The sequence below is a fragment of the Rhododendron vialii genome, chromosome 5a, assembly GCF_030253575.1.
Source record: "Rhododendron vialii isolate Sample 1 chromosome 5a, ASM3025357v1".
NCBI classification, from domain to species: domain Eukaryota; kingdom Viridiplantae; phylum Streptophyta; class Magnoliopsida; order Ericales; family Ericaceae; genus Rhododendron; species Rhododendron vialii.
This window is the reverse complement of record NC_080561.1, coordinates 13,101,636-13,128,909: the sequence shown is the minus strand read 5'-3', so window position 1 is coordinate 13,128,909 and position 27,274 is coordinate 13,101,636. Positions and strand designations below refer to the sequence as shown.

The following is a 27,274-nucleotide window of genomic DNA, read 5'->3' as shown; positions in this document are numbered from 1 at the left end:
AAACCTAAGGACAGAGAGAGGGAAGCTTTCTTCAGAGTTAATGGCTGCAAATACCAACCTCCCACGCTCTGCCAATGACGAATTCAAACCTATTATCCTACTAAATAAGCAAACCCGACAACACACAGCTTTCATACAAACATTTCCCACTGGCCCACTACATATCGTTTAAATTTTGCCGGCCTATTTGTACTTGTATGTATATACAATACCATTAGCCGAAGTCCGGTTGATTGATAAGTTTGTTTTTCATGATTGATTACGGTATAATTAATGGGATTGGGCCTTGTGAATTTTTGACATAGATGGTCTGCCTTTAATCGACCGGGTAATTCTCAGTGCAGATGGCCTGCATTTAATCGATCGGGAGGGGATTAGTTGGGATTGGGATGCGCGTAAGTTACACTGGCCCGGACGCCCGTTGCCCACGAACAAAAAAAAAAAAAGTATATACAATGCCCTTCACGCAATCGGTAAGTCGTCGTTTTTTTCTGAAGGAGTTGGATATGATCGAGGGGAGTGCTTATTATAGGGTCATTACTATGTATTTGACCAAGTTTGTTTCATTCAAATGGTGGGTTTTTTGGCTATATTTTTACCGACATGTTTGGCCTACTGGATCTGAAATCTCTGGCTTCACACCTGATTTGAAGTCAATGATAGATAGTTTATGGGTATTTTGCCCTGCAGTTTTTAAGAAGAATTCCTTACCCAGCATTGGTATCGAACAGCAAGTGCTCCTGTTTCATACCCACCTTCATTATCTAGTAGAACCAAATATTTCTTGCCCTCTTCTCAGATTTCAGTTGATTGTTTCTTGGGATTGAACTCTAAAAAAGGAAAATGATTGTGTCTTGGGAAATGGGTCCAAAGATTAAGGTCTTCCTTTCATTGATTTCAATTCAAGTTTTGATTGTAGCAGCATCAACGAATTCAGCTGATGGTAAGTTTGCCTTGAATAATTTATTATTGTCAGTGAAGTGTTTTTGGCATGGTAGTTTTCCATTCTCTATTTTTTAGGCTTCTATATATGTTTCGGGACGTGTATGTTTTGTGAATGAGTGTCTCGTGGGAATTGACATGCTCTATTTGTTTTATACATAGCTTTTCTTGAGTTAAAGTTGTGTTAAAGAACATGAATCCTATGTTACATAGATCCTTCATTTTGGTTTAAGTACCCGTGTTGATATGTCCGACACCTTTATCCATTTTGAAACTCGAATCCTCTACTCATCATGATATTTACAGAAAAATTAATGTTGAATTAGCTAGAAAAGCGATATTTCTAGTCTCACACGGACAGAAAATAGCAAAAATATATTTTTCTTAACCCCTTCTTGTTTAAATACACAATCTGAAAAACTTATGCTATATATGCTACGTATTCAGGACTTGTCCCTGTACCCATACCCAATTTGGGGACGCATATCTGAGTATCCTAAGATTCAAGTTTAGGAAGGTCCGATGCTTGAACTTGCACCCATACCCGATACTAGAACCCAAGTCCATGTAACATAAATGAAGCCACATTGACATTGTAGTTTGACTTTTACTTTATGTTTGTACTAAATATTTGTTGGAATTTGGAACGATATATTTCTTGAATACTTGAACTAATCCTGCGGAGACCAACCGATGGCTCCCATTTTCGTAGTATCTGTTAATTGACCATTGTGATGCTTAGTAGATTTCAAACAGTGTAGAGGAGAATGAAGCAGTGCTGGACATCCAAATTTGCTCCAAGCATCCAACCGCTGGAGCATTCGGTTTTGCTGATTATGAACAGCTTCTTGTGATTTGCTGCAGAATTCCTATTCTTACAAAATATTCCACGACTTTTTTTTTTTTTTCATTTGTCATATGGCTTGTGATTCACCACTTAGAAATTGGCTCCTCAAACCTCAATTATTAGTACGATAAGCTAGTCTTGACTATGCGGTTGGTGATTATTTCGGTAGTTGGAACTAGAGAACTCTTAGTTAACTATAAGAAAAGTGTAACTTTGCTCAACATAAATCGGTTTCTGCTATATAGGGATAGTTTCTGGCGTTGCAATTCGGTATTAGTAGAGTCTTTAAAATTCAGGAGATGGGTTAAAATGGTTGTATTCCTTTCTTTACAGTTCCAACAATTTCTTCCTCTTTTTCTTTTTTTGGCTTTTTCTTGGATGAATGGGATAGTTTCTACATGAGGATTGGGTTGTTGATGATGAAGACCTGGAACTAATAATGATTTTTGATGCAGTTCTTGCTCTGAAATCACTCATGTCTGGCTGGACGAACACGCCACCCAACTGGGTTGGGTCAGACCCTTGTGGCGGCAGCTGGGAAGGAATTTCATGCACCAATTCACGCGTGACCTCCTTGTAATGCATTGGTGCCATATTACTTGAACCTTTTAATGCTCTAAAAGTGGTTTTGTATATCCAGCCTTCACAATCCTTGATCTTAATATAACAACTTCTAATTTCAGGAAATTAGGAGGGACAAATTTGAATGGTTACTTTTCCAATGACATCACATCATTATCTGCGTTGCAATATCTGTAGGTCTTCTTATTTTGATCTTGTTTTTGATTCTTGCGCATGTAATGTGCCATATTCATTTTTCTTTACATCATTTCTTAGACTGCAGTATGGGTATACTTGCGTCAGTGCGCGTATAGTTACTTACGCAATATCATAGAAGTTCCTAGCTTAATGAGCTGTTTTTATTTTGTATTCTTTTCAAAGGAATGAAAGAGATCAACTATTTCCTTATTTATTGAAATTTTCTTGCAGGGATCTATCTAACAATAAGGGTCTGACAGGAACTCTTCCACAATCAATTGGGAATTTGACTAATCTTTCTACCTTGTAAGAAAATTTTAGCTGTTTCTTAGAACTATCAATTTTGTAACTTGTGTGGTTACACTCCTTACCTTGATGACTTGCTTTTTGTTTCGCACAGAATGCTGATCGGTTGCAGTTTCTTTGGTTTAATTCCAGACTCAATTGGATCTCTTCAGCAGTTGACCTACTTGTAAGAAATCCACTCTGGTGTATGTGTCTAGTCTTTTAAGGAGGGTGCGAAATTACGCGATTCCTTCTGGAAGGCATTAACCATCTATCTTTGTTTCCCTGCCTCATTCCAAATTCAGTCATCTTAAATGTCTTGAACCATTATTTTTTCCACATTCTCTGCAGATCTCTGAATTCGAATAACTTCAGCGGACCAATTCCGAATTCCATTGGTAATTTGAATATTCTTATTTGGCTAGATGTAACCGCTAACCAGCTAAATGGAACAATTCCCATCTCCAAAGGGACCACAACGGGTCTGGACATGCTAGTTAATACGAAGCACTTGTACGTCTTTACTGTCTTTGGAATATCGAATCTAATTGCTATCGGTGTTCTTAATGTCCTTTCCAAATGCATATATAGTTGTATTGTTGTGTCATGCAAATCCTTTTCGATTATTGACAGTCATCTCGGACAGAATCAGCTCGTTGGCAGCATCCCATCTCAACTTTTTAACCCAAACATGCAAATGATACATGTGTAAGTTTCTTGGATTGGCTAATTAAAAGGTTCAGTTGTTTTATCACTTGAATGACCAGGTGACTTTATATCTTTTGGCCAGAAAAAATATACTCCATTCCATTGTCTTACTTTTTATATCAGTGCACTAGGTAGCCTAGATAGACGAATAGTTCATTTTGTATTCTGTTGTTGTTTATTCTCTACATGATGACTGGACAATATTAAGTTGATAGTGCCTTGTCATGTAACACCAGTTATTGAAATTCCTTTGAAAAGATGAGTTTACGATGCTGAAATGGTATTTGATTTCCTTCATAAACTTTTGAAGCCCCGAAAAGACATTGTTAGAAAGATGGCTACTTAACCATTAAGGACTGCGGTGGTTCTATATCTTAAAGTCCTCCTTATTTTCTGGACAGTTACTCCGTTTTCATTTTTTAACCTGACTGAATATCTCTATCAGAATAGGTTCCCTCAATTGCTTATTGGTATAAATTCATCATTCTTAGCTTACCTACCTTAATGTTTAATTATTGCTTAAAGCATCTAACTTAAAATCAACTGGGAAAGAGTAGGGATACTGTCTAGGCTCATTTACTACTTCTAGAGGTGATAATCACAGCGGGATAAACTTTGGCAATAACTGTGGGGAGATTGTAACACCCCGTCCCACATCGGAAGTCTACATGGATGATCTTGGGCATATAACAAACCTTGTGGGCTACTACTAGTACCTTGTGCTTAAGCTTTTGGGCCATGTAGTGTGGCTTGTGGATCAAAATCAGGGTACTGGGCCAGTGGTCTGCTTGGGGCGTTACAGTGAGTGAGGCCAGCGCACCTCTCTAGGGTTCAGTACTTGATGCGGTGCGCATAGAGGAGAAATACCACTTTAGGCAATTTAAGCCTAGAGTGGCAAAATCGTAAATATGCGACTTCGGAGTTACAAGTCGGGCCTACCTAGGTTCGATTGGAAACAGCCCAACGGTCCAGACACATCCCCTTTGGCCATGTGCCGTGTGTTTTTTAGCCTGTTTTGGCCGTTTAGACCTCCGAATGGGCGATTTTACCGTTTTAGGAAAGATTTGTTTTGCTTATAACTTTTCATAGGAAAGTCCGTTTCAGTCTGTTCTTTTTGGAGAAGTCTTAGAATTTTCTATATTTTCGGATTTGTTATTATTCCGAAATTTTCCTTTTCTAGTAATTTTTCGTTGTTAATTGATTCGGCTTCCTTTTCGGGCGAATCAATTAGGGTTCGGGTTTCTTCCTATATAATAAGTTGTAAGCCTTCGGGCTAAGGCAGTTTTTGATTAATATTGAATGACATAGAGTCTGAGAGAGTTTTCTCATTATCTTTCCAGTTTGTGATTGTCCTTGTTGCACGTTCGATCTTGTTTCGTAATACGCCCTGCATCAGTACTTTACCTTATATACGGAGTTTCTTGCCTCGGCCTACAAGGTAGCTCGTGCCTCTCATGATGTCATGGATAACCGCTTCCTGGATTGACATCATGCATGACAATTGCCGTGTGCAACGCTGTCTGGCGGCACGTGACTGAACCAAGAGTGATGTAACTTGGCCAAACCGAACAGCTCCGCACTAAGGTGTCGCTGACCTAGCCTCGTGTGATCCTACAAGATCCGATCCGACACCTCGGCCCGCTCGCAAAGCTCGAGGTGGGGCATTCCTTTTGGTTGCCTATGGGCGTTGGATGTCGGTTTAATTTGGGGGCCGTGGATGGCCGATCCGCATTCCGACCAACTACAAATTACTTTTGTCATTAGTTATAATACTATGACTTAAAAGGGGAACATTTGATTCAGTTTTGTTGAGAGAGGAAATTAAGAAATGGATTCCCAACTCTGCGTATGAGATTCTCCACTTATTTCAAGTTTGGACATTTTTTTGTAGGCTCAAATTTGATTCATATAATTCATGTTCATGTATTGAGCAGGATTTTGGACAACAACCTACTTACTGACAGGATCCCTTACGAAATGGGAAATGTGCAAACTTTGGAGGTGGTGTGAGTATCTCGTCACATACTATAGAAAATATACTGAGCTTCTTTATGGCCTTACATATTCTCTTTAGTCTCCGATTTGTTTTGAGTTTTGCTTTTTGAACAGACGCCTCAATGGGAATTCACTTAATGGTTCTGTCCCTGCAAACCTAAACTACCTTACAAGTCTCAGTGAGCTGTAAGTAGACAAAGAGAAAAGTTTCCAACATAGGCTTTGGTTTTATGTGTTATTTGGGAATTTGAAATCAAATCATGGAAAGGGTTTTTGTTATCCCTTTTCAGGTACTTGGCCAACAATAATCTGACTGGAGTTCTGCCCAACCTCACAGGGATGGACCTCCTTAACTATGTGTAAGTTGGTGCAATTTCTTAGTAGAGTTAGTATATTCAGATGTAGAGAAAGACGACCTAGCCTGTAGTTTGTAGAATTCTTTCCTCTCAAAACTATATGCTCGTTTCGTTCTTTTCAATTTATTTGTTTTTGTTAACTTGCATGACCATTTGTATTTTCTAATGCAGGGACATGAGCAACAATAGTTTCGACGCATCAAGTGCTCCTCCATGGTTTACAAGCCTACAATCTTTGACGACATTGTAGCTCTCTCTCTCTCTCTCTCTCTTCCCCCCCCCCCCCCCCCCCCCCCCCCCCCCCCATACAGATGCACAGAATGGAGAATGCATACTAACATGTGCAGGCATCTGTGATGAGATACATTAAATTGAAAACATATCCAAACTAGTGGGGACTTTTTTAAGTCTGTTGTGTCGGTTCTTGAGACCTTAAACATGTTCTTGCTGACCTTCTCCATGGAATTGTGGCATCATGACATGAAACATGTTACTCCTTACTGCCGTCTTTGGTTTATGTTTCATATTGCCAAACTTTTTAAATCTTCTGAGACATCTTTTCATTTTGTCATGCTGCCAGTATTTTTCTAGGAAGGAATTGATCTCTACATATATTCCCTGTTGTCTTTGATGATGTGCAATTAGCTTTTACAGCAAAGCAATTACAAATATGTTGCGTCTTGATCACTTATATTTGCTTATCAATTATGGTTAGCCTGACAGCATTTTCATAAAGCAAATTTTTTGTCATCAGAATCTGAATACATGCCTAATCTACTGTTGAAACTCTCTGAATACATGCCTAATCTAATGTTGAAACTCTCCAAACTCATGGGCACTCGAACTAATGTAATGGATTAGCATTCTTTGGTTTCTACCTTCACTCGATTGTTGTCTTATAGCTAATGATGTGATACTATGCAAGCTGACCCCCCATTCTAGTTTCTCTTGTTTTTTTGTGAAAATGTATTACTCTCTAAGTCCCATTTGAGAATTTCAACTTTTTATGTGTGAGTCTCTCTTTGCTTTCACGTCAAAAAGTATTATTTTCTAATATTGCCCCTGTATCCCCCACCTTTAGGAGTTTTCGTAACCATCTATGAGGAGTAATTGGAAAACAACAGAGTTTGGTGCTTTGACCTTTTAAAGTAGATATTAGGGGACATCACAAATTGGAAAGATGGACAAATGAAAATGGACAGATCATTTGGGGGTGCATCTCTTCGTAGTTGTAGTCATGTGCCTTTTCTGGTTTCATCAGTTACTGCTTGGTCTTTCTCAAACAGCACACACAATCGGGCCTCTCCTTGTTCATTCACTAGTAATTTAATTAAATTCTTAGAGTTCAGTGCAATAATGTAAGCTTGTATTGATCCTAACAGAATGATGGAACGCACCCAACTTCAAGGACATATACCAGTCAATCTCTTCAGCCTTCCTCAGTTGCAGACTGTGTGAGTTCCCTCAAATCTCTAAGAAGCACCAGATTTTATTGTTGTCAATGTTTAGTATTCTAAATGATACAAGCATGTAGTTCAACACTGAGTCTATATCTTTTTGATACAGATCTAAGGAGCATTAGTTGATTGTTTGATAATGTATGTTGACAGGGTACTGAGTAACAACCAACTTAATGGAACCTTGAATGTTGCCACAACCTCTAACAGTGAACTGACGCTCGTTGATTGTACAAACAATGTGATTACGAACTATACAAAAGCAACAGGATCAACTGCAGATGTAATGTAAGCCCTTTTATTGAGTATACAATTTTCACAAGTACTAACAGTTGGAGACTCATCAATTACCTTTCAGAAGTTACTTTCACTTCATTTTAACAAAAAAGTGTGATTCCTCCATTATGAAGTCACCTGTGCGTGTCTATCTCATGTTTTACCAGTGTAGTAACATATTTATCTCCTCACGGGGGTTATTTGTATTACTTGATGCAGATTGGCGGGTAACCCAATCTGTAATGGAACTAATGCATCACAAAGTTATTGCTCAGCTCAGAATTCCAATTCCTCAAGTTCCATACCATCAAATTACTGCCCAACCACAATTTGCAGTTCAAATGAAGTACTAAGCCCGAATTGCACATGCGCCTTTCCTCTCACAGGAACTCTGCACTTCATATCTTTCTCCTTCTCCAATTTGGAAAACTCCACTTACTCCAAGTTCCTTGTGGGTACTCTGATGTCGGCCTTTTTGTCCAGTCATCTTCCAGTAGATTCAGTTGCCGTTAGTGATCCAACCATCGACATGTATTCTTACCTTCAGTTCACAATCCAAATCTTCCCTTCTGGCCAAGATGAGTTTAATCGTACGGCAGTTTCTGGCATTGGAACTCTCCTCAATCTCCAACCTTTTCAGATCAAAGATTATTTCGGTCCCTTCTTCTTTATTAGTGAAAACTATTGTTGCTTTGCAGGTAAATGGAAGTTTTATATAACACTGAGTTGGGACTAATTTTTTTTAAAAGCTTATTATTAAAATTATTGAACTTTTTACTGTCGTTTTTCACTATTCTATTTGCCTCGACTGATCAAGTAAAAGAATTTTGGACAAAAAAGTTTAGAAAATTTATCATAAAGCTGGATTATTTTACTTGTCTACATTTGAGGTTTTATCTTTCAATTTGGTCAATATTTTTTTACTTCTCTCGTTCCTCTCTTTGAGGCAAATTGAATTATCACAGAAAAAAATAGCCAAAACTAATTATTAAATACATAGTATAAAATAAGATCAAATAGAAAAAGGAGTCATCTTTAAGTTAGGTTCAATTTATGTTTAACTAAATGGATCAAAAATTCGTTTTGGTATGTTGTTCCAGTTAGGTTGGAAGAGCAAACATATTGGAAACGGCTCGGAAGCATTTTGAAAACTTAGCCGGAACATAGTCGAGATGTCAAAAGAATTTGCGAAAACATATGAAAATGTCATTGTTGGACATTTCTAATAGGAGTTTAAAAAACTCACCATTCCATATTTTTCATAGAAATTTCAGCATATTCGGTGCATTCCAGTATGTTGCTGGAAACACTGAAATTTCGTGATTTTGGCAATTTCATCTCAGTGCCCTGCGAAACAAGACGTTTTGACCATTTCGATTGAATTTTGTTCCTTGACTTTGACAAACTTTTGGCCCTGGGCTTATCTATCTACTCCAGTGTTCATTTCAGAACCCTGCGAAACAAAACGTTTTGACCGTTTCGATTGAAACAGAACGTAATTTTGTTCCTTGACTATGACAAACTTTTGGCCTTGGGTTTATTTGGGCCTATCTATTTATTCCAGTGTTCTAAAACAAGGAATTAATCAGCAATTAATCGCTAGCGGGACCTATCCGATTAGGTCCGACTAACAATTAATGGCCGATTATTAATATGCACCGATTAATCCTCGAAGGTGGCCGACCGCCCGACTAACGCCTAACAACTTTTAGTACATTGATCTATTCATCTATTTTCTTGTATAGATGCTCCTTCCAGTACAAACAAGTCATCAAATGCTGGCATTATTGCTGGAGCAGCAGTTGGTGGTTCAGTGCTCGTGTTACTATTGATTGGGGTTGGAATTTATGCTTACCGTCAAAAGAAAAGAGTTGAAAGAACGAGTGAACAGAATCCTTTCGGTGAGATCACCAATTAAACTAGAACAAAGCCATTTTTGACTAATTGTTATGCAATTTTTTAGATTACTAATTCCCTCAAATGCCATACAAATGCAGCTTCTTGGGAATCCAATAAAACAAGTGGTGACGTTCCTCAGCTGAAAGGAGCGAAACTGTTCTCATTTGAAGAACTTGAGAAATGCACGGACAACTTTTCAGAAGCCAATGTCATTGGAGCTGGGGGCTATGGGAAGGTATCATCTTCATGACATCTTATTGCTTAAAATTGTGTTGTTTATGCTATTCTTCTTTTCCTTCGTACGCAAGCGATTTGGATTTTTCAGGCCCTAGGCCTAACTTGAGCCACTTTTAACACCATATGACTTTCAGATTCAAAATGTTCAATTGAGAGGATGTGATCATTATTGGTTGTAGAGAAAAAGGTTGGAACCATGTGTTTGGTTTCTATTTATCGATATAATCATTCTCTCTCCGTCTTCCTCTCTCTTGCCGGGCATGTCGTAGTGGAGGAATAATGTGTCGCCAGAAACTAAATCACAATTCCCATTTTTTTTTTTTTTTTGTAATTGCACTCCTATTATTGTCCTCTTTCATGTGAAGTTACAACATTGTCCATTCATGGGTGGAATTTCCACGTATCAAAGGACAATACTATAGCCAAGCACCCAAAAAAAGAGAGGACAATACTGTAACTTCACATGCAAAAAGTAATACTAAAAAAGGAGTTAGACTATAGAAATAGGGAGTGAAGTTGGCATTGTCTTGAGATTCTAAAATATCTCAAAATATTCGACCTATTTTCTCTTCACCTAGTTATTTTTGAAATTTCCAATGGGAGATTGTGCCTTATTAGCCTTTATTTTGGAAAAAAAAGAATAACGTTGGTTTAACTCCTACACACATTTTGTATCTTTCTGCTAACAAATTAATACATCAGTGCTGGATTTTCAAAATTCTCGTGTGTCATCATATTGAGTTAAATCAATTTTGACTTTATCTCCTGGTAATATCTGTATAGAAGTACGTCGGATTTTTCCTGAAATATAACCTAACCTAACATAACTCTATCATTCTTTATCTAAAAGAACCCGTAACATACCATTGGGAAGCGATTCAATAATTAAACCTTCAAAAATGCCTTTTTCCTCTTTCTTGGTCATTTTATCTAAAATCCTCCTAAAGGTGTTATTAATTAATAAAAGGAGATAAATTACTCTCCTCTTGTCCTTTTTTTGAAAAAAAATAAGTTTCATATTTATCTTATATCTAATGCTGCACTATGGAGTTCTTAAAAGCTTTGGATTCTGGATTTCTTGCATGTTGACAGGTGTATAAAGGAACTATTGCCTCTGGGCAACTAGTTGCCATCAAAAGAGCTCAACAGGGATCGTTGCAAGGTGCTCTTGAATTCAAAACAGAAATCGAGCTTCTATCACGAATTAATCATAAGAATGTTGTCGAGCTTGTCGGTTTCTGTTACGAGCAAGGTGAACAAATGCTGGTCTATGAGTACGTTCCAAATGGTACTTTAAACGAAAACCTTGCAGGTACTGCCCTTCATTTCTTGGCTTCTGTATCTAATCTTAGTAAGATTGTGATGCTTGTCTTTCCTCGATTAGTCTCTGACACTATATATATATATATATATATATATATATATATATATATATATATATATATATATATATATATATATATTATCTCTAGTAAGTGGAATTATTTTGGTAATATATCAAAAGTAGCATGCCAGAACAGGTAAGGAAAAGTGTCCTGTTATTGGAACCTCAACCTATGTACGTAGCATATGCTACTGCATAGGCGTGGTGGTAGCTATAGCTACTGGACCCAGGTCAATCGTGGAATTTTTTTATCGTTACTAGTGGACGGTGGGTTTATGGTTCCCCAGAATTAGTTGAGGTGCACATAAGTTGGTCTAGGCATTTGGTTATCAAAAAATTGAAATTCTCATGTGACCCCATCAATTTGAGTGTAAAAGTTTGCAAACGCGGATCTCAGGTTCAATATTGTATGCTCGGGCTATTGTTTGAGGCCAAACTAATCTTTTTGTTTAGTACTATAGACTTTGGAGTCAATACAACGTACAAGTTATGGTTTAGATTCCTGAAACTGTTAAAGTTTAGACTTTAGTTTTATAAAAAAACAGTTTCATAATTTGTTTTATTTAGAGGGTTTTGTTTCATGCAATTCGACTCTCTGGCTCAAAAAACAAAAGTGAACCCATCAGACAAAATTTTAAGCCTTGATGTCTAGCTAAGCCTCGGTCGGGGTACGAAGAACTGAAAACTAATGGTTTTAGACCTTTTTGTTTATCGTTATCATGTGATGAGCTACGGATGTCGAGTGTGGGTATGTGTCCAAGTATCGGATTTTATCTAAATGTATTTGATACAGATAGAGGACACGCCGGAATATTTCAAAAAGTTGATATAAATAATATTTTCTAGCTTAAATAATATTTACTGGTTGCCTTGGACCCTTTTATGCATAGAACTGCATATCATAGGAGTTCTATGCATAGCTCCCGTCAAATTTGAATTAGCAAATATTCTTACTAAGTCATTGACATATTGTCCAACACTGATCCCATAGCCGTATCCGAGGAACAAGGGTCAGTCAACGGGTACTTAATACATTTGAAGGATACATGTGACGTAGGACTTGGAACATAATCAAGGTTCATAATTCAGATCTCAAGTGATGATGCATGAATTTTGTTTGTAGGGAAGGAGAGAAAGAAAATGGATTGGATGAGGAGGCTCAGCGTGGCGCTTGATTCGGCAAGAGGTCTAGCATATTTGCATGAGCTTGCCAACCCTCCTATCATACACAGGGACATCAAATCAAATAACATCTTGCTAGATGATCAATTAACTGCAAAGGTTGCTGATTTTGGTTTATCCAAACTCAGGGGTGATATTGAAAAGGGATATGTCACCACTCAAGTCAAAGGGACATTGGTCAGTTCTATAAATCCTCAAAACTCTGGGCTAGCATCCTCAAAACTCTGGGCTAGCATTTACATTCTACTGTACTAGGCTAACATGATTGAAGTCATAGCCAATATTTTCAGCTATTAGATCTCCAAGATCATATGGAAAGTTGCATATACCATTAGCTTGGTTTGCAGCCGAAGTGGATTCATATTCTTTATCTTTTGTCATGCATTACATCGATTACTGGCGTATCTTACCCAAACCCTTTGCGTCGAGCATGTGGTTGGTCGAAAGCTTTTAGGAATCAGAATCACAGTATCACATTGACTTCTGTGAGGTACATATGAAGTCCCAAGGAATATTTCCGAAACAAAAGTGATGCCAGAAGCAATTTGTTTCCTATTAAATCAAAGCTATCGGTCATCCAATATATCATTAGCTAAATATGTGCATGCACACACACTCACGGACAGATCATAGAAACACCATGTCCTCCAAGAGTCCGGCTCCTCTCCAATTCTAATTCAATAGTCAGGATCATCCTAATAACTCCAGCCCCAAAGCTCATATAGTATTCTACGGACACCCAATTACTCCTCATATATTCCCCAATTACATAAGTATTTTCCCTCCCCGTTAAACCAGCCTCTGAAAGGATTATTATTTTTTATATATAGCTGATGAGGATTTTTTTCCCACTAATAATAATATATAGGCTATAGCTCATGAGAATTTTTTTTACTAATGTTATATTAGTAATTTTTTTTCTTTCGGCCAGGTTTCTTTTGTTGATATTATGTAGCTCATAAGAATTTTTTTTTATTGATACTAATGTATTTCCACGATCTTTGCACGATGTTGCATGCTCATTGTAGTTGTTTTTCATGTAAAAATGTTGAAATCACTTGGGGCCACTGGTGGTTTTACCTGATCGTTGCTTTTAGAACTCCAGAATTAATTGAGGTGCGCACAAGTTGGCCCAAACATCCGGTTATAAAAAAATTATAAAGCAACTAATTACTATAAGTTGCACATGAAGCATATTGACATAGAGTCATTAATTGTGGAGTTTTACTACAACAAGATAATTCACAAAAAACATAAGATAACCGAAATGGCGAAACATGAGCTATATAAAAAAAAATTTCTTTAAGAGTTAGGTTTAACGGGAGGGAAGACGCTTATGTAATTTGAAAATATTTGAGGAGTAATTGGGTGCCCGTGGAATGCCAGATGAGCTTTGAGGCTAGAGTTACTAGGGTAATCCTGACCATTGAATTAGAATTGGAGGATCCTCAAATTCCGTATAGATTGGAGAGGAGCCGGATTCGTTCTCCGACAAGGTGCTACATCACCTGTACAGGCTGTACTGGTCTTGAATGTTGGTGCGGTTGGTTGTCTTGAATCTCAATAACCAAAACATTTTAATGAAACTTAGTGCTCGATGTTCGAGTTTCTTAAGCTTTGTTTAGACATCAGATTTGTGGAGGGATTTGTTGAAGAAAAAGAAAATGAAGGGGACAAATGTATTCAATCAATCAACATCTGAACACCTTTTTCATCTGTTCCTTTACGTTTTTCGCCCCTGCTACAAAGTAAGATTCAAGCACGTCGTCAAGTTATCTAAATTTTGGTGAAAGCTTTGAACTCCTTGTTTGAGCCGAAATACTGTCATTGATTTCTTTCTTCCTAACTTGTTCTTCTTTCTATGTAGGGTTACATGGATCCTGAATATTACATGACTCAACAGTTGACTGAAAAGAGCGACGTTTACAGCTTTGGAGTCGTCCTTCTAGAGCTCGTAACGGGAAGAGCACCAATAGCGCGCGGAAAGCACATTGTGAGAGTAGTGAATGAGGCAATGGATGGCTCAGAAGATCCATACAGCAATCTTCAGGAGGTTCTTGATCCAAATCTGGACAGACATCTTGTTGGTTTGGAGAAGTTTGTGGAACTGGCAATGAGTTGTGTAAGCGACTCGGGAGCCGGGCGGCCAACGATGGGTGAGGTGGTGAGAGAAATTGAAAACATCATTCAGATGGCTGGTATGAATCTCGACAAAATCAAATCGGCCAACACCATTTCATCAGATTATTCAACTGAGGAGAACATTCAAAGTCCTTATAGTGGTGAAGACCCCTTCCACTATAGCATGGGTTCTCTGCCTTTCAACGTAGAGAGCCACTAAAACTGCGTTTGGATCATATGCATTTCTCGGACAAAAAAGCACAGGAAAATTCTTGGGATATGTTTGAATCGTTTTCTTTTCACCAATCTGCGGTCAAATTTATACCAAAGATAATTGTCCCATATTCTTGTTTTTTTTTTGTTTTTTGTGGAGGAACATAGTGTATACTTGAGTAGGGAACAATTTGGCTATTGCATGAGAGTTCCTTTCGGTTGAATATCTCTGTTATCATGTGTATTCTGTAAGTTTAGTCTAATTAAGTTTTTTTTTTTTTCCCTGGAAGTTTTTCCCTTTTATATATGTAAGTATGGACAGATTAGCCAAATGGAGAGACTTTATACAGGAGATAATTTGAGAAGGGATAAATTGTGAAAAAAGAAAAGACAGGAAAAATAATGAAGTGAAGGTGTTTTCTTCCCTTTTTTTTCCTGGTTTTCCTGATTGTTTTTCATTGCCTCAAGTTGTCAAGTACATTATCAATTCGTTGAGTCAGTTCATTCGGAGTTTTGGCTTAGTTTTAATTTGGTCCAATGCCAATGAACAGTGGAATTTGTCGGTTCATTGAGCCGGATGCTGGGTTTCCACCGGGCACTAACTCTATAATTAAAGTTGAACATTTGGGTAAACATGGGTTGGGCCCTTAAACCGATGGGTATTATTTTTTTATTAGACATTAGTATCGAATTTGAGTGCAGACCTAAGGCTACTACATTTATTTTTTATTTTTTGGTAAATTAACTTGAAATTAAAAAGAGTTTAATTGAATGTACAGCCTACAAGGGATATACCCCAGGAGGAAAAGAAAAAGAAAAAAAAGGAAGAGTGAAAAAAGTGCGATAACCCATGCATAACCCGCATGGAGAGTAGGGTAGAGTAAATAAAATAACAAAAGTGATGTGTGTAGAGATCATAACCCCGTTGCACTATCCATCTAAGCGGAAGGATAGTACAACAGGGTATAATATGAAGTGATACGAGTAGAAATAATCATGAAATTGAACTACTACCTGGCACATCCTGCCAGGCTAGGAAATAAAATAAATAGTCACGGCCAGAGATGACCAAAAGATAACCAACACTGAGGACTAGCAACAACATAGCAATACGGCATCAATGGAAGCTGAACAGCTATTACAGAGGAACAAGGCACCAATAAGAGGCTCGAACCAGAGATGTCGGCATCCAACAGGGGGCCCCACCCTGCACACCACGCCCATTCCATCCGGCCTAATACTCCCTCATCCACCTTATCAAATCTCAGTACTCCACTCTCGTTAAAAGCGGGGAGCCATTGCATCACTCTTTCTCCCTTGGCAGGCATCACAACACAACAAATTCACACATTTAATGTCAAGGAGGGATGCAAGGGAATTCCACTATCTCTCATAGAGAGTATACAAAAAAACTAACCATTAAGTGGATTAATCAATACGAAGTAATTAAAAGGGGGGAGCCATTGGATCACACTTTCTCCCTTGACAAGCATCGCAAAAAAACAAATTCATACATTAATGATAAGGAGGGATGCAAGAGAATCCCACTTTCTCCCTTGGTGAGTATTAAAAAATACAGTATTACCGGAGTGGCCGACGAGAATGAGCAAATAAACAATTTCCAAAATCTGAGCAAATCAATCTGCGAATAAAGAATAGATGAGTTAGAATTGTAAACGATACTAATTACTGATTAGAACAATTTTTGGTAAGAAACATTACTAATTCGAATACATGTCCACTGGTATCAATCTGTAACGCCCCGAATTTTGGGAACGTTAAATAGGAAATTTCATTGAAAATCTTAATAGAGTCTGGCTCATTATTACATCATAACTCCCATGGGAGTATTTTTATTACACAAGGGAAGGGAAACTAAGGTTCCTAACTACAGCTCCGCCTGCTCTTCTATCCTAGCCAGCTCTTCGAACAAAAGCCTCCAAGGTGTGCAACTCACCCTGTTCATCTACCAAGTCTGACACATTATACCAGCGTCGCCACTGATATAATATGTCAGGGTTACCAAAGGTAACACCTTGAGCTCAAAGCTCAATAGAATAACCCATATCCACTAACCCTTAACTTACAAACAATCGATCACAAATTCGATGATTTTCATATAGTTCATACATACTCGACAAAACAGTTAACAATGACACATCTACATTCATTATCCAAAATAATGTTGGTGTCCATGATTTTTCGAGTTTCTCTTACGCGACTCCTCGTAGACCGTGTCACCATTTTCCACATTTCATAATCATATCAACATTTTCAAAATCGTCATTTTACACACCCAACCTCGGTCGGTCTCCCGAGTATCCTTACAATGGTTCCGCCGTGCTGGGTTCCCATTGGCACACAAAATTTGCATTGGCTCCTCTCTGCGGATAACCAAGCTACTCACCCAACCTCGGTTCCGCCGCGCCGGTCTCCCAAGTATCCTCACAATAGTTCCGCCGCGCCGGATTCCCATTGGCACACCCAAAAACACACATCACACAATGAGCTACCATGTCTGGCCACATTGCGGTTTCCAAAATATTTCTCCTTTCCAAAACATGCCTTTTCATTAACCACATCCTAGGTGTCATGTTTCTAACTTTCTCGATTTCCGTGTCACGTTTTCATGCATAGACTCTGTGGTAGGACTTTTCACGGAAGTAAACATAAATCATTCATTGTAATCTTGAAACTAAACTAGCAAGATCATCCAACTCAATGTTATTAATTATGCTCAAATCACCACTTAAAGCATAACGCCACATGTACGGACGCCTTTGGAGTGAAAATCACTTATGCTTTACAACAAGACAAGTAATACAAGCAATTCATGCATATATGCTTATAACCGTCCTAAAGATCCAAATACGAATATCAAACGACAAAGTCTTATCTTTCGAAAGTCGTTCTTTCTTTCTTTGTGGGAAGTTCAAAACAACATATGTTTATTAGCGTAAAATTCAATTATTCCAACATGCTCATACTTCCATTAGCGAAAATAAGTTGTTAACTATCATGCATTTCAAAACATTATAAGTGACAGATAACCTTATATACGGAGAATCTACTTATACTTCCAACATACGATTCTATGCTATATGTTGAGTTTAGTGGACAAGGGACTCTACCTTTCTTCTTAGCGGTAGTGACGACTACGGAGAGAATAAGTAAGTCGGATGGAGTAACTTCCTACGGTAAGCTTCGAAAGAGAAAGGTTTCTCTCGAAACTAGTTCGTGACTAAAACTACTAAACTTTATGGATCAAAAGGATGGTTTAGGATGAGTTTCTTGAGGAACTTAGGAAGAACTCAAGAACACTCAAGAATAAGGAAGAACAAAGTAAGAACACAAGGATTTTCTAGAGAGAGAAGTTGGAGGATGAAGGTGTGGGTTGAATGGTGAGAATGGGGTCCTATTTATAGCCAAAATGTTGGGCTCTCCCTCCCCTCTCTTGGCCGGCCATCTCCCTCTCTCTTTACCCCATGGATTTTGCTCCATTGAGTTGTCATGTCATGCTTTGAAAGCATGCCAAGTCTTCCATGACTTGTCTTGTCCAATCTAGGTGTAAGAATAGGTAATTATGGGGATTTTCTAAGACTTAAAGGCAATCCTAGATAATTATAACCTAGGTTGGTAAGTCTTGCAAGGAAGAAAGAAATGATGGCTAGGCTAATCTGTAGTCTTCCCATGTTTAGTCAATCCTAGGCTAGGTTGTAGTCAATTTCTAGGATGATTAAAGGCTAGTTTGAAAGTCAATACATTCATTGGCAATTTCTAATGTCTATTGTCCAAGTGATAAAAATTTCCTTAGCATTTATCAACCAATGGGTAAAGAAATAAAGAAGATAGGTATGGGCTTGAATGACTAGTCATGGGGTATAATGATTACCTCTAATGGCCTAAGAGTTTAATTAGGGTTGGGAGGGGTTCATAAGGCTCAAAGATGGTCAAAAAGGTCTATCTAGGGTTAGAAGATTATAACTAGGTAATTTGGTAGTTCGGTTCCTCCAACTAATCGGTTAAAATGAATCCTACTTGCCATGTAGGACTTCTAGTCAAGAAATATAATTTTAAAGGACTAAAATCTAATTATGACGGATTATAGAGATTAAAAAAGAATTTTTAAAAGTAACTTTCAAGTAATTAAGAAAAATTCAAATATTTAACGAAATTTTTATTTATCGAAAATCAAGGTCGTTACAAGATCCATTGATCCAGGATGAGGTATAATACCATATTCAAGAATAGAGAATAAACAGCAGGCCTTTCAGAAAATAAATAAATTATAGTTATATAGAAGATTACCAACAAATCTGTTGGCCACGGGAAATGAGAAGGCCATACAGTAATCTGCCGACCATATTACCAACAACTCCCCAATTCTGCACAAAAAATAGAGACATCAAATAAATACAAATACGTGTTCCTAACTCCCAAGTCCTAATTCCTAAACAAAGAGAGAAGAATATAGCAGAGGAAAGAACCACGAACGAATACGAGTAAAGGAGTAACTTTACCAATACGAGAGGAAAGAAATTGTGCAACTGCCGATTGGGTTCCATGATTGCGACTGCCGAGTGCCTACTGGATATCTTTGCATTGCAAGAAATCGTTCGGCTATCAAGTCAACTTCGGCTATCTTTGCATCACCAATCTCCTTAGTCCTCACGATTCCATGACTACGATTGCCAACTGGGTTCTCGAGTCTCGACGTCATCTTTTTAAGGACCCAAAGCCAAGGAGCAAGAAAGGAGACAGAGATTCAAGGAGATAGAGAGAACTAAGAGAGCTAGATTTCAATTTTTGACTGAAAGACTGAGATCGACCACCGTTGCCGAGCCAGGGTTTTTTTAAATGGTTTATGGGTTGGGGGTGTAACGTGTGTTCCTTCCCAACTTTCAAAACTTTTTTTTTTTTAAACAATTGGGTTGCCTAATATATCGCAAATAAAAGAATAGATCAATGTAATATTTGTTCTCGATCTTTTGGCTAAAATCAAATGTAGTATCTGTTCTCAATCTTTTGGCTAAGATAAAGTGTAGTATCTGTTCGCGGATTTTTTGCTATGATCCAATATAGTATCGTGGATAAAAAAAAAAAAGTTTAGTATCGGCAAATATGCCCTATCCATGAATGTTCCGAGAACCTAACAAGGGAATTTTCCCAGCTGCAATTGTATGAAAGTCATGCTAGATGTTTCTTTGATGCAGGTACAAATAGAAATCTTTTTATCAATTGGCAAAAAAAAAAAAAAAAAACGAAGTGCTCGAGTTTTGACACAATGCCCTTCTTAGGCTATAGCCTCCTCGTAGCGTAAGAAAAAAGGCTATTCATTACTTTGAAGAAGTTAATAATTAAAATCTTGCACGTCTACTACCCAGCTTCAGTTTTTGACTTGGATATGTGGAGAAGAAAATATGTCAAGTGATAATTCATTGTATCCCCCACCGTGGGTAGCTGCAAGTAATTGTGTTCATTGCTACTATTATACACTCCGAAAGTACCCTTAAATATATGGCATTGCTTGTCGTGTTTCTAGGATATCAATGGTTGCGGTTGCTTTTTTACACTTGTCGGGAATTTCGAGTTGAAAGTTAGTATTTTCTTTAAAACTTGGCAGATTATATTGTCTTTGTTTCTTGCCTTCAAGTGCCGGAGCCAGGATTTTGTGTCGGAGGCACCCAACACAAAAACCTTATCAAATCTCAATACTCCACTCTCGTTAAAAGGGGGAGCCATTGCATCACTCTTTCTCCCTTGACAGGCATCACAACACAACAAATTCACACATTTAATGGCAAGGAGGGATGCAAGGGAATTCCACTTTCTCCCTTAGAGAGTATACAAAAAAACTAACCATTAAGTAGATTAATCAACACGAAGTAATTAAAAAAGGGGGGCAGCTATTGCATCACATTTTCTCCCTTGACAAGCACCGCAACAAAAACAAATTCACACATTAATGTCAAGGAGGGATGCAAGGGAATCCCACTTTCTCCCTTGGCGAGTATTAAAAAATACAGTATTACCGGAGTGGCCGACGAGAATGAGCAAATGAACAATTTCCAAAATATGAGTGGATCAATATGCGAATAAAGAATAGATGAGTTAGAATTGTAAACAATACTAATTACTAATTAGAACACTATTTAGTAATAAACATTACTAATTAGAATACAAGTCCACTGGTGTCAAGATCCATTGATCCAAGATGAGGTATAATACAATATTCAAGAATCAATAATAAACTATAGGACTTCCAAAAAATAAATAAACTATAGTTATATAGTAGATTACCAACATATTAGTCGGCCACGCGAAATGAGAAGGCCTATAACGACCCTGATTTTTTGTCAATAAAAATTTTGTTAAATAGTTGAATTTTTATTTCTTGGTTGGAAATCCTTCTTGGCAAGTCTAGTTATTTCCCAACTGACTAGTTTGGCCAATCCATATTACCCTTCAAGGCTAGTTTCCATCTAGATGAACCTTATGATCCTTATGAATCCTCCTAATTCCTATGTGCACATTTTGAACCTTATGAACCTCTCTACAGCCTAGTTGAACCTTTCCGACCCTAGACAAGAAAATCATTACACTTTCATGACTAGTCATTTCAAGACTTTATTTCTCATCATTACTTCTTCCAAGTGTATCTTTTCTCATCATTAATAATTTGTAGGGTAATTCATATCCTTTGGGTAATAGAGGTAAGACTTCCTTCCTAACCTACACACACACACACACACACACACACACATATATATATATATGTATGTATGTATATACATATTTCCTAGAAAGGCTACTTAAAAATCCTTATTCATTCTTTTGCATTGACAAGTCACCTTTAATCATTTTACTTTTCATTGACTTATCACTTTCCTTTCAAGCCATCATTATGCTTCATAAAACACTTTCCTAGAAAGTGCATGATTCTTTCTCTCCATTGAAAGATCACTTTCAAAAAGATATCTCTTCCAAGTATATCTTTTCTCATCATTTACCCATTGAATAATAGTTTGTAGGGTAATTCTTATCCCTTGAGTAATAGAATTTGTTTCCAACCATTTAGTTAGGCAAGCCTAAGTACCAATTGACTTAGTTACCTTTCTCTAGCATTTAAGAATCATTGGACAAAGATAGTAATCATGATACTTCCAAAAGTAGCACTCATAGCCTATTATAAGCATGTCTATTGTCCATAGGCTTACTTTCTAGGAATTCTTTATCCATTGGTCAATAGATTACTCTTGAAAGCCTAACCCTAATCATTACCTTCCTTAAGACCTATTAGGACTACTTAGACCTAAGTATACCTGGTTATATATGTAAAGATATATATATATATATATATAGAGTTAGGTTCCGGTGAGGGATCCCTCATTTTATTAAAATGCGGGACTCCCCTCCCGATTGAATTTTGATGATCCGAGCCGCTTAAAGTGATCAGAACGTGATTTTAAGGGTCCTCACGAGAAATCAGCAAAAAAAATGACCGGGTAGGGCTTCATCCGAGCAGTTTTCATTGAATGGTTCAAAAAAACTGCTCGGATGACGCCCTTCCCGGTCATTTTTTTTGCTGATTTCTCGCGGGGACCCTTAAAATTACGTTCTGCACATATTGAACGGTTCGGATTTTCAAAATTTGATCGGAAAATGAAAGTCCCTCATTTTAACAAAATGAAGGATCCCTCACTTGAAAATTCCTCTATATATATATATACACACACACACACACACACACATATCACAGACCAAGTGAGGGATCCCTCACTTTGTTAAAATGAGGGACTTTCATTTTCCGATCAAATTTTGAAAATCCGAACCGTTCAATGAAAACTGTTCGGATGAAGCCCTTCCCGGTCATTTTTTTTGCTGATTTCTCGCGAGAACCCTTAAAATCACGTTCTGATCACTTTGAGCGGCTCAGATCATCGAAATTCAATCGGGAAGGGGAGTCCCGCATTTTAATGAAATGCAGGATCCCTCACCGGAACTTGACTCTGTGTGTGTGTGTGTGTGTGTGTGTGTGTGTGTGCTAGGAGAAGTGTTATCCATTGGGTATTAACTAGTCATTAAGACCTTAACCATAATTATTACTCTTTCTCCTAGCTTTATAAGGCTACCTAGACCTAAACACACACATGCACATATACATACATACATATATATATATATATATATATATATATATATATATATGTACACCTGAGAGAGAGAGAGAGAGAGAGAGAGAGAGAAGTGTGGTGTGGTGTGTTCTTGTGTGTTGTACACTCCAACAAGCTACATTTTAGCCTTAAGCCTATTTACCATTTGCCTACCCATTTCTAGACAACTTCAAGCATAGAATCCTAGTCTTTAATCATCCTAGAACCTAGCCCTAATTACCCTAGAATTTGATTACAACCTAGACCTAGGAATGACTAAACATAGAAGGCTAGTCCTTGACCAAATCTTTAGACTTGTAAGTCTTGCACCCTAGATCATGATCACCTAGGATTTACCCTAGAAAGCTTAAGATCCTACTTGCCTAAAATAGCCTTAATCCTAAATTTGGATTTGACAAGTCATGCATGCTTCCAAGCATGATATGACAACTCAATGGAGCAAATCCATAGGAGAATTGGAGAGAGAGAGGGCGGGCCATATGAGGGAGGGAGAGAGCTCAAAGTTTTGCTATAAATAGGATCCCTCACTTGTCATTCAACTCACATCTTCATCCTTCAACTTCTCTCTTTAGAAATCCTTGTGTTCTTACCTTGTTCTTATTTGTTCCTCCTTCGTTCTTGAGTTCTTCTTGTGTTCTTCAAGAAACTCACCCTAAGCCGTCACTAAACCGCCACTCGATCACCATTTCGATCCAAAAAGTTTAGGAAGTTTAGTCAAGAGCTAGTTTCGAGAGAAACCTTTCTCTTTCGAATCTACCGTGAGCTTTCCGTAGGAAGTTACTCCGTTCGACCGCCGACTTACCTTTCGTAGCCGCCCTACAGCCAAGAAGAATGGTAGAATACCTCTACTTACTTACTCTACGTATATTGTATGTTCTTTGTATATCGAAATGCATGGAAGTATTCGTATTTTGATCTTAGGATGGTTATGAGCATGTATGCGTGATTGTTTGTTTGATGCATGATAAAACATAAGCAGTCTCCACTCCAAAAGCGTCCGTACATGTGACGCTATGCTTTATGTTGTGAACTATGTGTTTGAATATGACTATGTGAAGTTAGGAAGAATGACATGATATCAATGACATAGAGTTGGATGATTTTGCTAATTTAATTTCAAGATTACAATGAATGATTTATGTGTACGTACGTGAAAAGTTCTACCGCGAAGTCTATGCATGCAACGTGACACATAAACCGAGAAAGTAGAAACATGACACCTAGGGTGTGTTAAAGGCAAGATAAGTTTTGAAACCACAATGGGGCCGGACTTGGTAGCGCATTGTGTGGTGTGTGAAAACGTTTTCGAAAAACCCAATGAGAACTCGGACCGGCGGAATCATTATGGAGATACTCGGGAACCCAGAACGATGGAACCGAGGGATGAATTGTGGTTTGGTTATCCGTGGAGAGAAGCCAACACAATTGTTTTAATGATTTTCGAAAACCCAAATGGGAACCCGGACCGGCGGAACCATTGTGAGAATACTCGAAAACCCGGAGCGGCGGAATCAAGGGTTTTGAATTGTGGGTTGGTTATTCGTGGACAAGAGCCAATGCCAAATTCAATATTTTTGTGTGCCAATGGAAACCCGGAGCAGCGGAACCATTGTGAGGATACTCGAGAACCCGGAGTGGCGGAACCGAGGTTGGGTGTGTTTCGAAATGTTGATTTGGAAATGAAAACGAGACACGGTCTACGATGAGTTGCGTAGGAGAAACACACATGTCGCAGACACCAACGTTAGATTAAAGAATGTGGATGTGTCATTGTTATTTGGATATGCATGTGCTATGTGACTTGCTATGTATAAGTTAATGGTTAGTGGGTATATGATTATTCTGCTGAGCTCTTGTAGCTCATGGTGTTTCCTTTGGTGATCCTGACATATTATATCGGTGGCGACGCTGGTATAATGTGTCAGACTTTAGAGATGATCGAGGTGAGCTGTATACCTTGGAGGCCTTTGGAGCCGAAGAGCTGGCTAGGATGGAGGAGCAGACGGAGTTGTAGATAGGAACCCTAGTTTCCCTCCTTGTGTAATTATGAACTCTTGTGGGAGTTATGATGTAATAATGAGCCAGACTTTCTTTAGATTTTTAATAAAATATTTATTTAACGTTCCCAAAATTCGGGGCATTACAAGGCCACACAACAATCTACCGGCCACATTACATACCAATCCCCAATTCTGCACCAAAAATAGAGACATCAAGTAAATACAAATACGTATTCCTAACTCCCAAGTCCTAATTCCAAAACAAAAAGAGAAGAATATGGCAGAGACAAGAACTACGAACGAATACGAGTAGAGGAGTAACTTTACCAATACGAGAGGCAAGAAATCGTGCCACTACCGATTTCTTGAAAAGTGACAAATTATAATAAAAGTTTAAATGAAATGTCTAAATAGCCAATTTTGACTTGTCATATTGAACTTTTTTAATATCCTTCTCATTGTAGTGAATTTGTTAGAATTCTCAAATTATGAGCAAAACCAAAACTTGTCGCAACTTGGCTTTTTCTTAAAAGAATATGAATTTTGGACTTAATTTTTCATTTTTCTGATTCTTTTCGTTGAGACAGATCAATAATTAATAAAAATTTGGTGCAAAACTAATAAACGAGAAAAAAAATAACTGAAAAAGACAATTTAGATTTTTGGGAACACCCAGCCTAAAAGCGGAACAGAAAATTAGGAAGGAACTATGGTAAAATTGGGATGTAACTTGGTATGGTGTCCACAAATTAATAATGGTTGCAACCATTCAATGGGGCGGATGTGGAGAACAGGTTAACATTGGAAGCAGTGGAAAAAGAATAAAGAGATTAGGAAAATGGAACAAGAGGAGGTGCAGATCATAGAGGGCATTTAGGTATTTTTCTCAAGAAACTAACACCGTTTAGGTTTACTTGACCTGATGGGGAATCTTGCTACATTATTTGTTTCAAAAGAAAGGGAGGTCACTGGTATTTCAGAAACCTCTAGAGAGGTATGTGCTTTTGTCAGAAACCTCAAGGGAGGTCAGTGAAATTTATCCTACTTAATATTAGACTCATTTTGAAGGTATTATTACTATCATCTTTCCAATAATACTAATTTTATAGAAAAAGGATGCAGAATGTAAAAGTTATATGTAATTGATGAAATTCTAGTAGAAAAGTAAATAGAATATTAGTAAATGACAGAAATGGAGATGAGTCTCCATTTAGGAGGAGACCCTCCAAATATGGAGAATGAGAATTGAGTCTCCATTTTGGAGACCCCAAATAAAGATGGGTTGGAGGATATGCATTCTCCAAAATGGAGTTTTAGAGTTCAAATGGAAATGGGTTGGAGTTGCTCTAAGTAATGTTGGTTTGGTGGATGAACTTGTTTGGATTTTAGGGTGGATAATTGTTTAGACTTGTTTGAATTGGTTTAGATTGTTTGGACTTGAAGTTAATTTTGAGGCTTTATTTTTTAATTTTTTGGTATATATAAAAATATAAATTACATGCTCAAATCCGCCGAAACCACATCCAAACCGAACCGACCAAACAATACTCAAAATTACTCCAAAAATGACAATTCACAACGAGTGGAGAGGATTGGGGAACTAGACTAAAAATTACTCCAAAATACAGTAGGGAATAAAATACCAAAAAAACTAAGAAAATCGACGGGAGCAACCGACGGGCATGCGGGGCCCACTCTGGTCCCTACACGGATTCAATCCGTTCAATAATTTAAAAAAAAAACCCGAGTGGGTCCGTAAAAAATCAGTTCAATCCAATATGTGTAGCTGCTCGATCCAATTTTCATTTTTTCATGGATCCAAAATCTGAATGAAAAAATGAAAGATTGGATTGAACACCTACATATACCAGATTAAGCTGATTTTTCACATGTCCACTCGATTTTTTTTTTAAAACTATTAGCGGCTTGAATCATTTGTGCGGGGCCGAAGTAAGGGCTGGCCTAAGAGTGAGCCCATCAAACCCTTGGGCTTGGGCAACCCCTTGGGCAGGCAACCCAAAAATATTTTGTGAACCAAGAAAAAACAAATTTTAGAGAAAATGACGGCCCATGACGTATTTTGATAATTAATATCCGCCAAGGACAAACTGAGAACATTTGTTAATGTTGAAAATGTCCTTGGCGGGTATTAATTATCAAAACACGTCATTAGCTGTCATTTTCCCCAAATTTTAGGAAAAGACCCAGCCCACAGTTTACCCGTCCAGAGAATCAAAGCCCAGTAAAGGGCAAAAAAATTTGGAAACCGGCTGGGGCAAACTTGGCGGAAAAAGTGAAATAAGTCAAAAGTAAAAGGGTTAGAGTGTAATAAATAAAGAACTCATTCTTTTCTTTTTCGACAAACCACTGATACCTTTCTTTCTTCGAGGGCACTATTCGCAACCCTTTATTTTCTTCATTAGCTCACTTCTTTTATTT

General features: G+C 37.8%; 1 protein-coding gene and 1 long non-coding RNA gene across 3 annotated transcripts; one reads left to right on the top strand and one right to left on the bottom strand.

Annotated features, from left to right (window-relative positions):
* The first annotated feature begins 425 nt into the window (after positions 1-425).
* Positions 426-14,885, top strand: LOC131326993 (leucine-rich repeat receptor protein kinase HPCA1-like). Of its 2 annotated transcripts, XM_058359935.1 has the most exons (19): positions 426-943; positions 2,245-2,365; positions 2,473-2,544; positions 2,780-2,854; positions 2,949-3,020; positions 3,185-3,346; positions 3,467-3,541; positions 5,476-5,547; positions 5,651-5,722; positions 5,827-5,895; positions 6,064-6,138; positions 7,275-7,346; positions 7,503-7,637; positions 7,845-8,323; positions 9,371-9,526; positions 9,623-9,759; positions 10,854-11,073; positions 12,269-12,504; positions 14,195-14,885. In XM_058359935.1, the coding sequence occupies exons 1-19, from the start codon at positions 844-846 to the stop codon at positions 14,666-14,668; spliced, it is 2,874 nt and encodes a 957-aa protein (XP_058215918.1). In that variant the 5' UTR covers positions 426-843; the 3' UTR covers positions 14,669-14,885. The 2 variants fall into 2 exon arrangements, with proteins under 2 accessions (XP_058215918.1, XP_058215919.1); XM_058359936.1 differs by lacking the exon at positions 2,473-2,544.
* An 869-nt stretch (positions 14,886-15,754) lies between these two features.
* On the bottom strand, positions 15,755-19,597 carry LOC131326256 (uncharacterized). The gene is made up of 3 exons (XR_009199949.1): positions 19,182-19,597; positions 18,970-19,046; positions 15,755-16,303 (listed from the first exon to the last, which is right to left on the bottom strand). It is a non-coding gene; the product is annotated as an uncharacterized LOC131326256 (long non-coding RNA).
* Positions 19,598-27,274: the final 7,677 nt, after the last annotated feature.

Excerpts from the sequence above, each read along its gene's own strand:
- LOC131326993 (XM_058359935.1), top strand. The coding sequence starts at position 844 with ATGATTGTGTCTTGGGAAATGGGTCCAAAGATTAAGGTCTTCCTTTCA. Across the intron at positions 3,542-5,475 it reads AACATGCAAATGATACATGT|GATTTTGGACAACAACCTAC; the intron begins GTAAGTTTCTTG and ends TGTATTGAGCAG. Across the intron at positions 6,139-7,274 it reads CTACAATCTTTGACGACATT|AATGATGGAACGCACCCAAC; the intron begins GTAGCTCTCTCT and ends TGATCCTAACAG.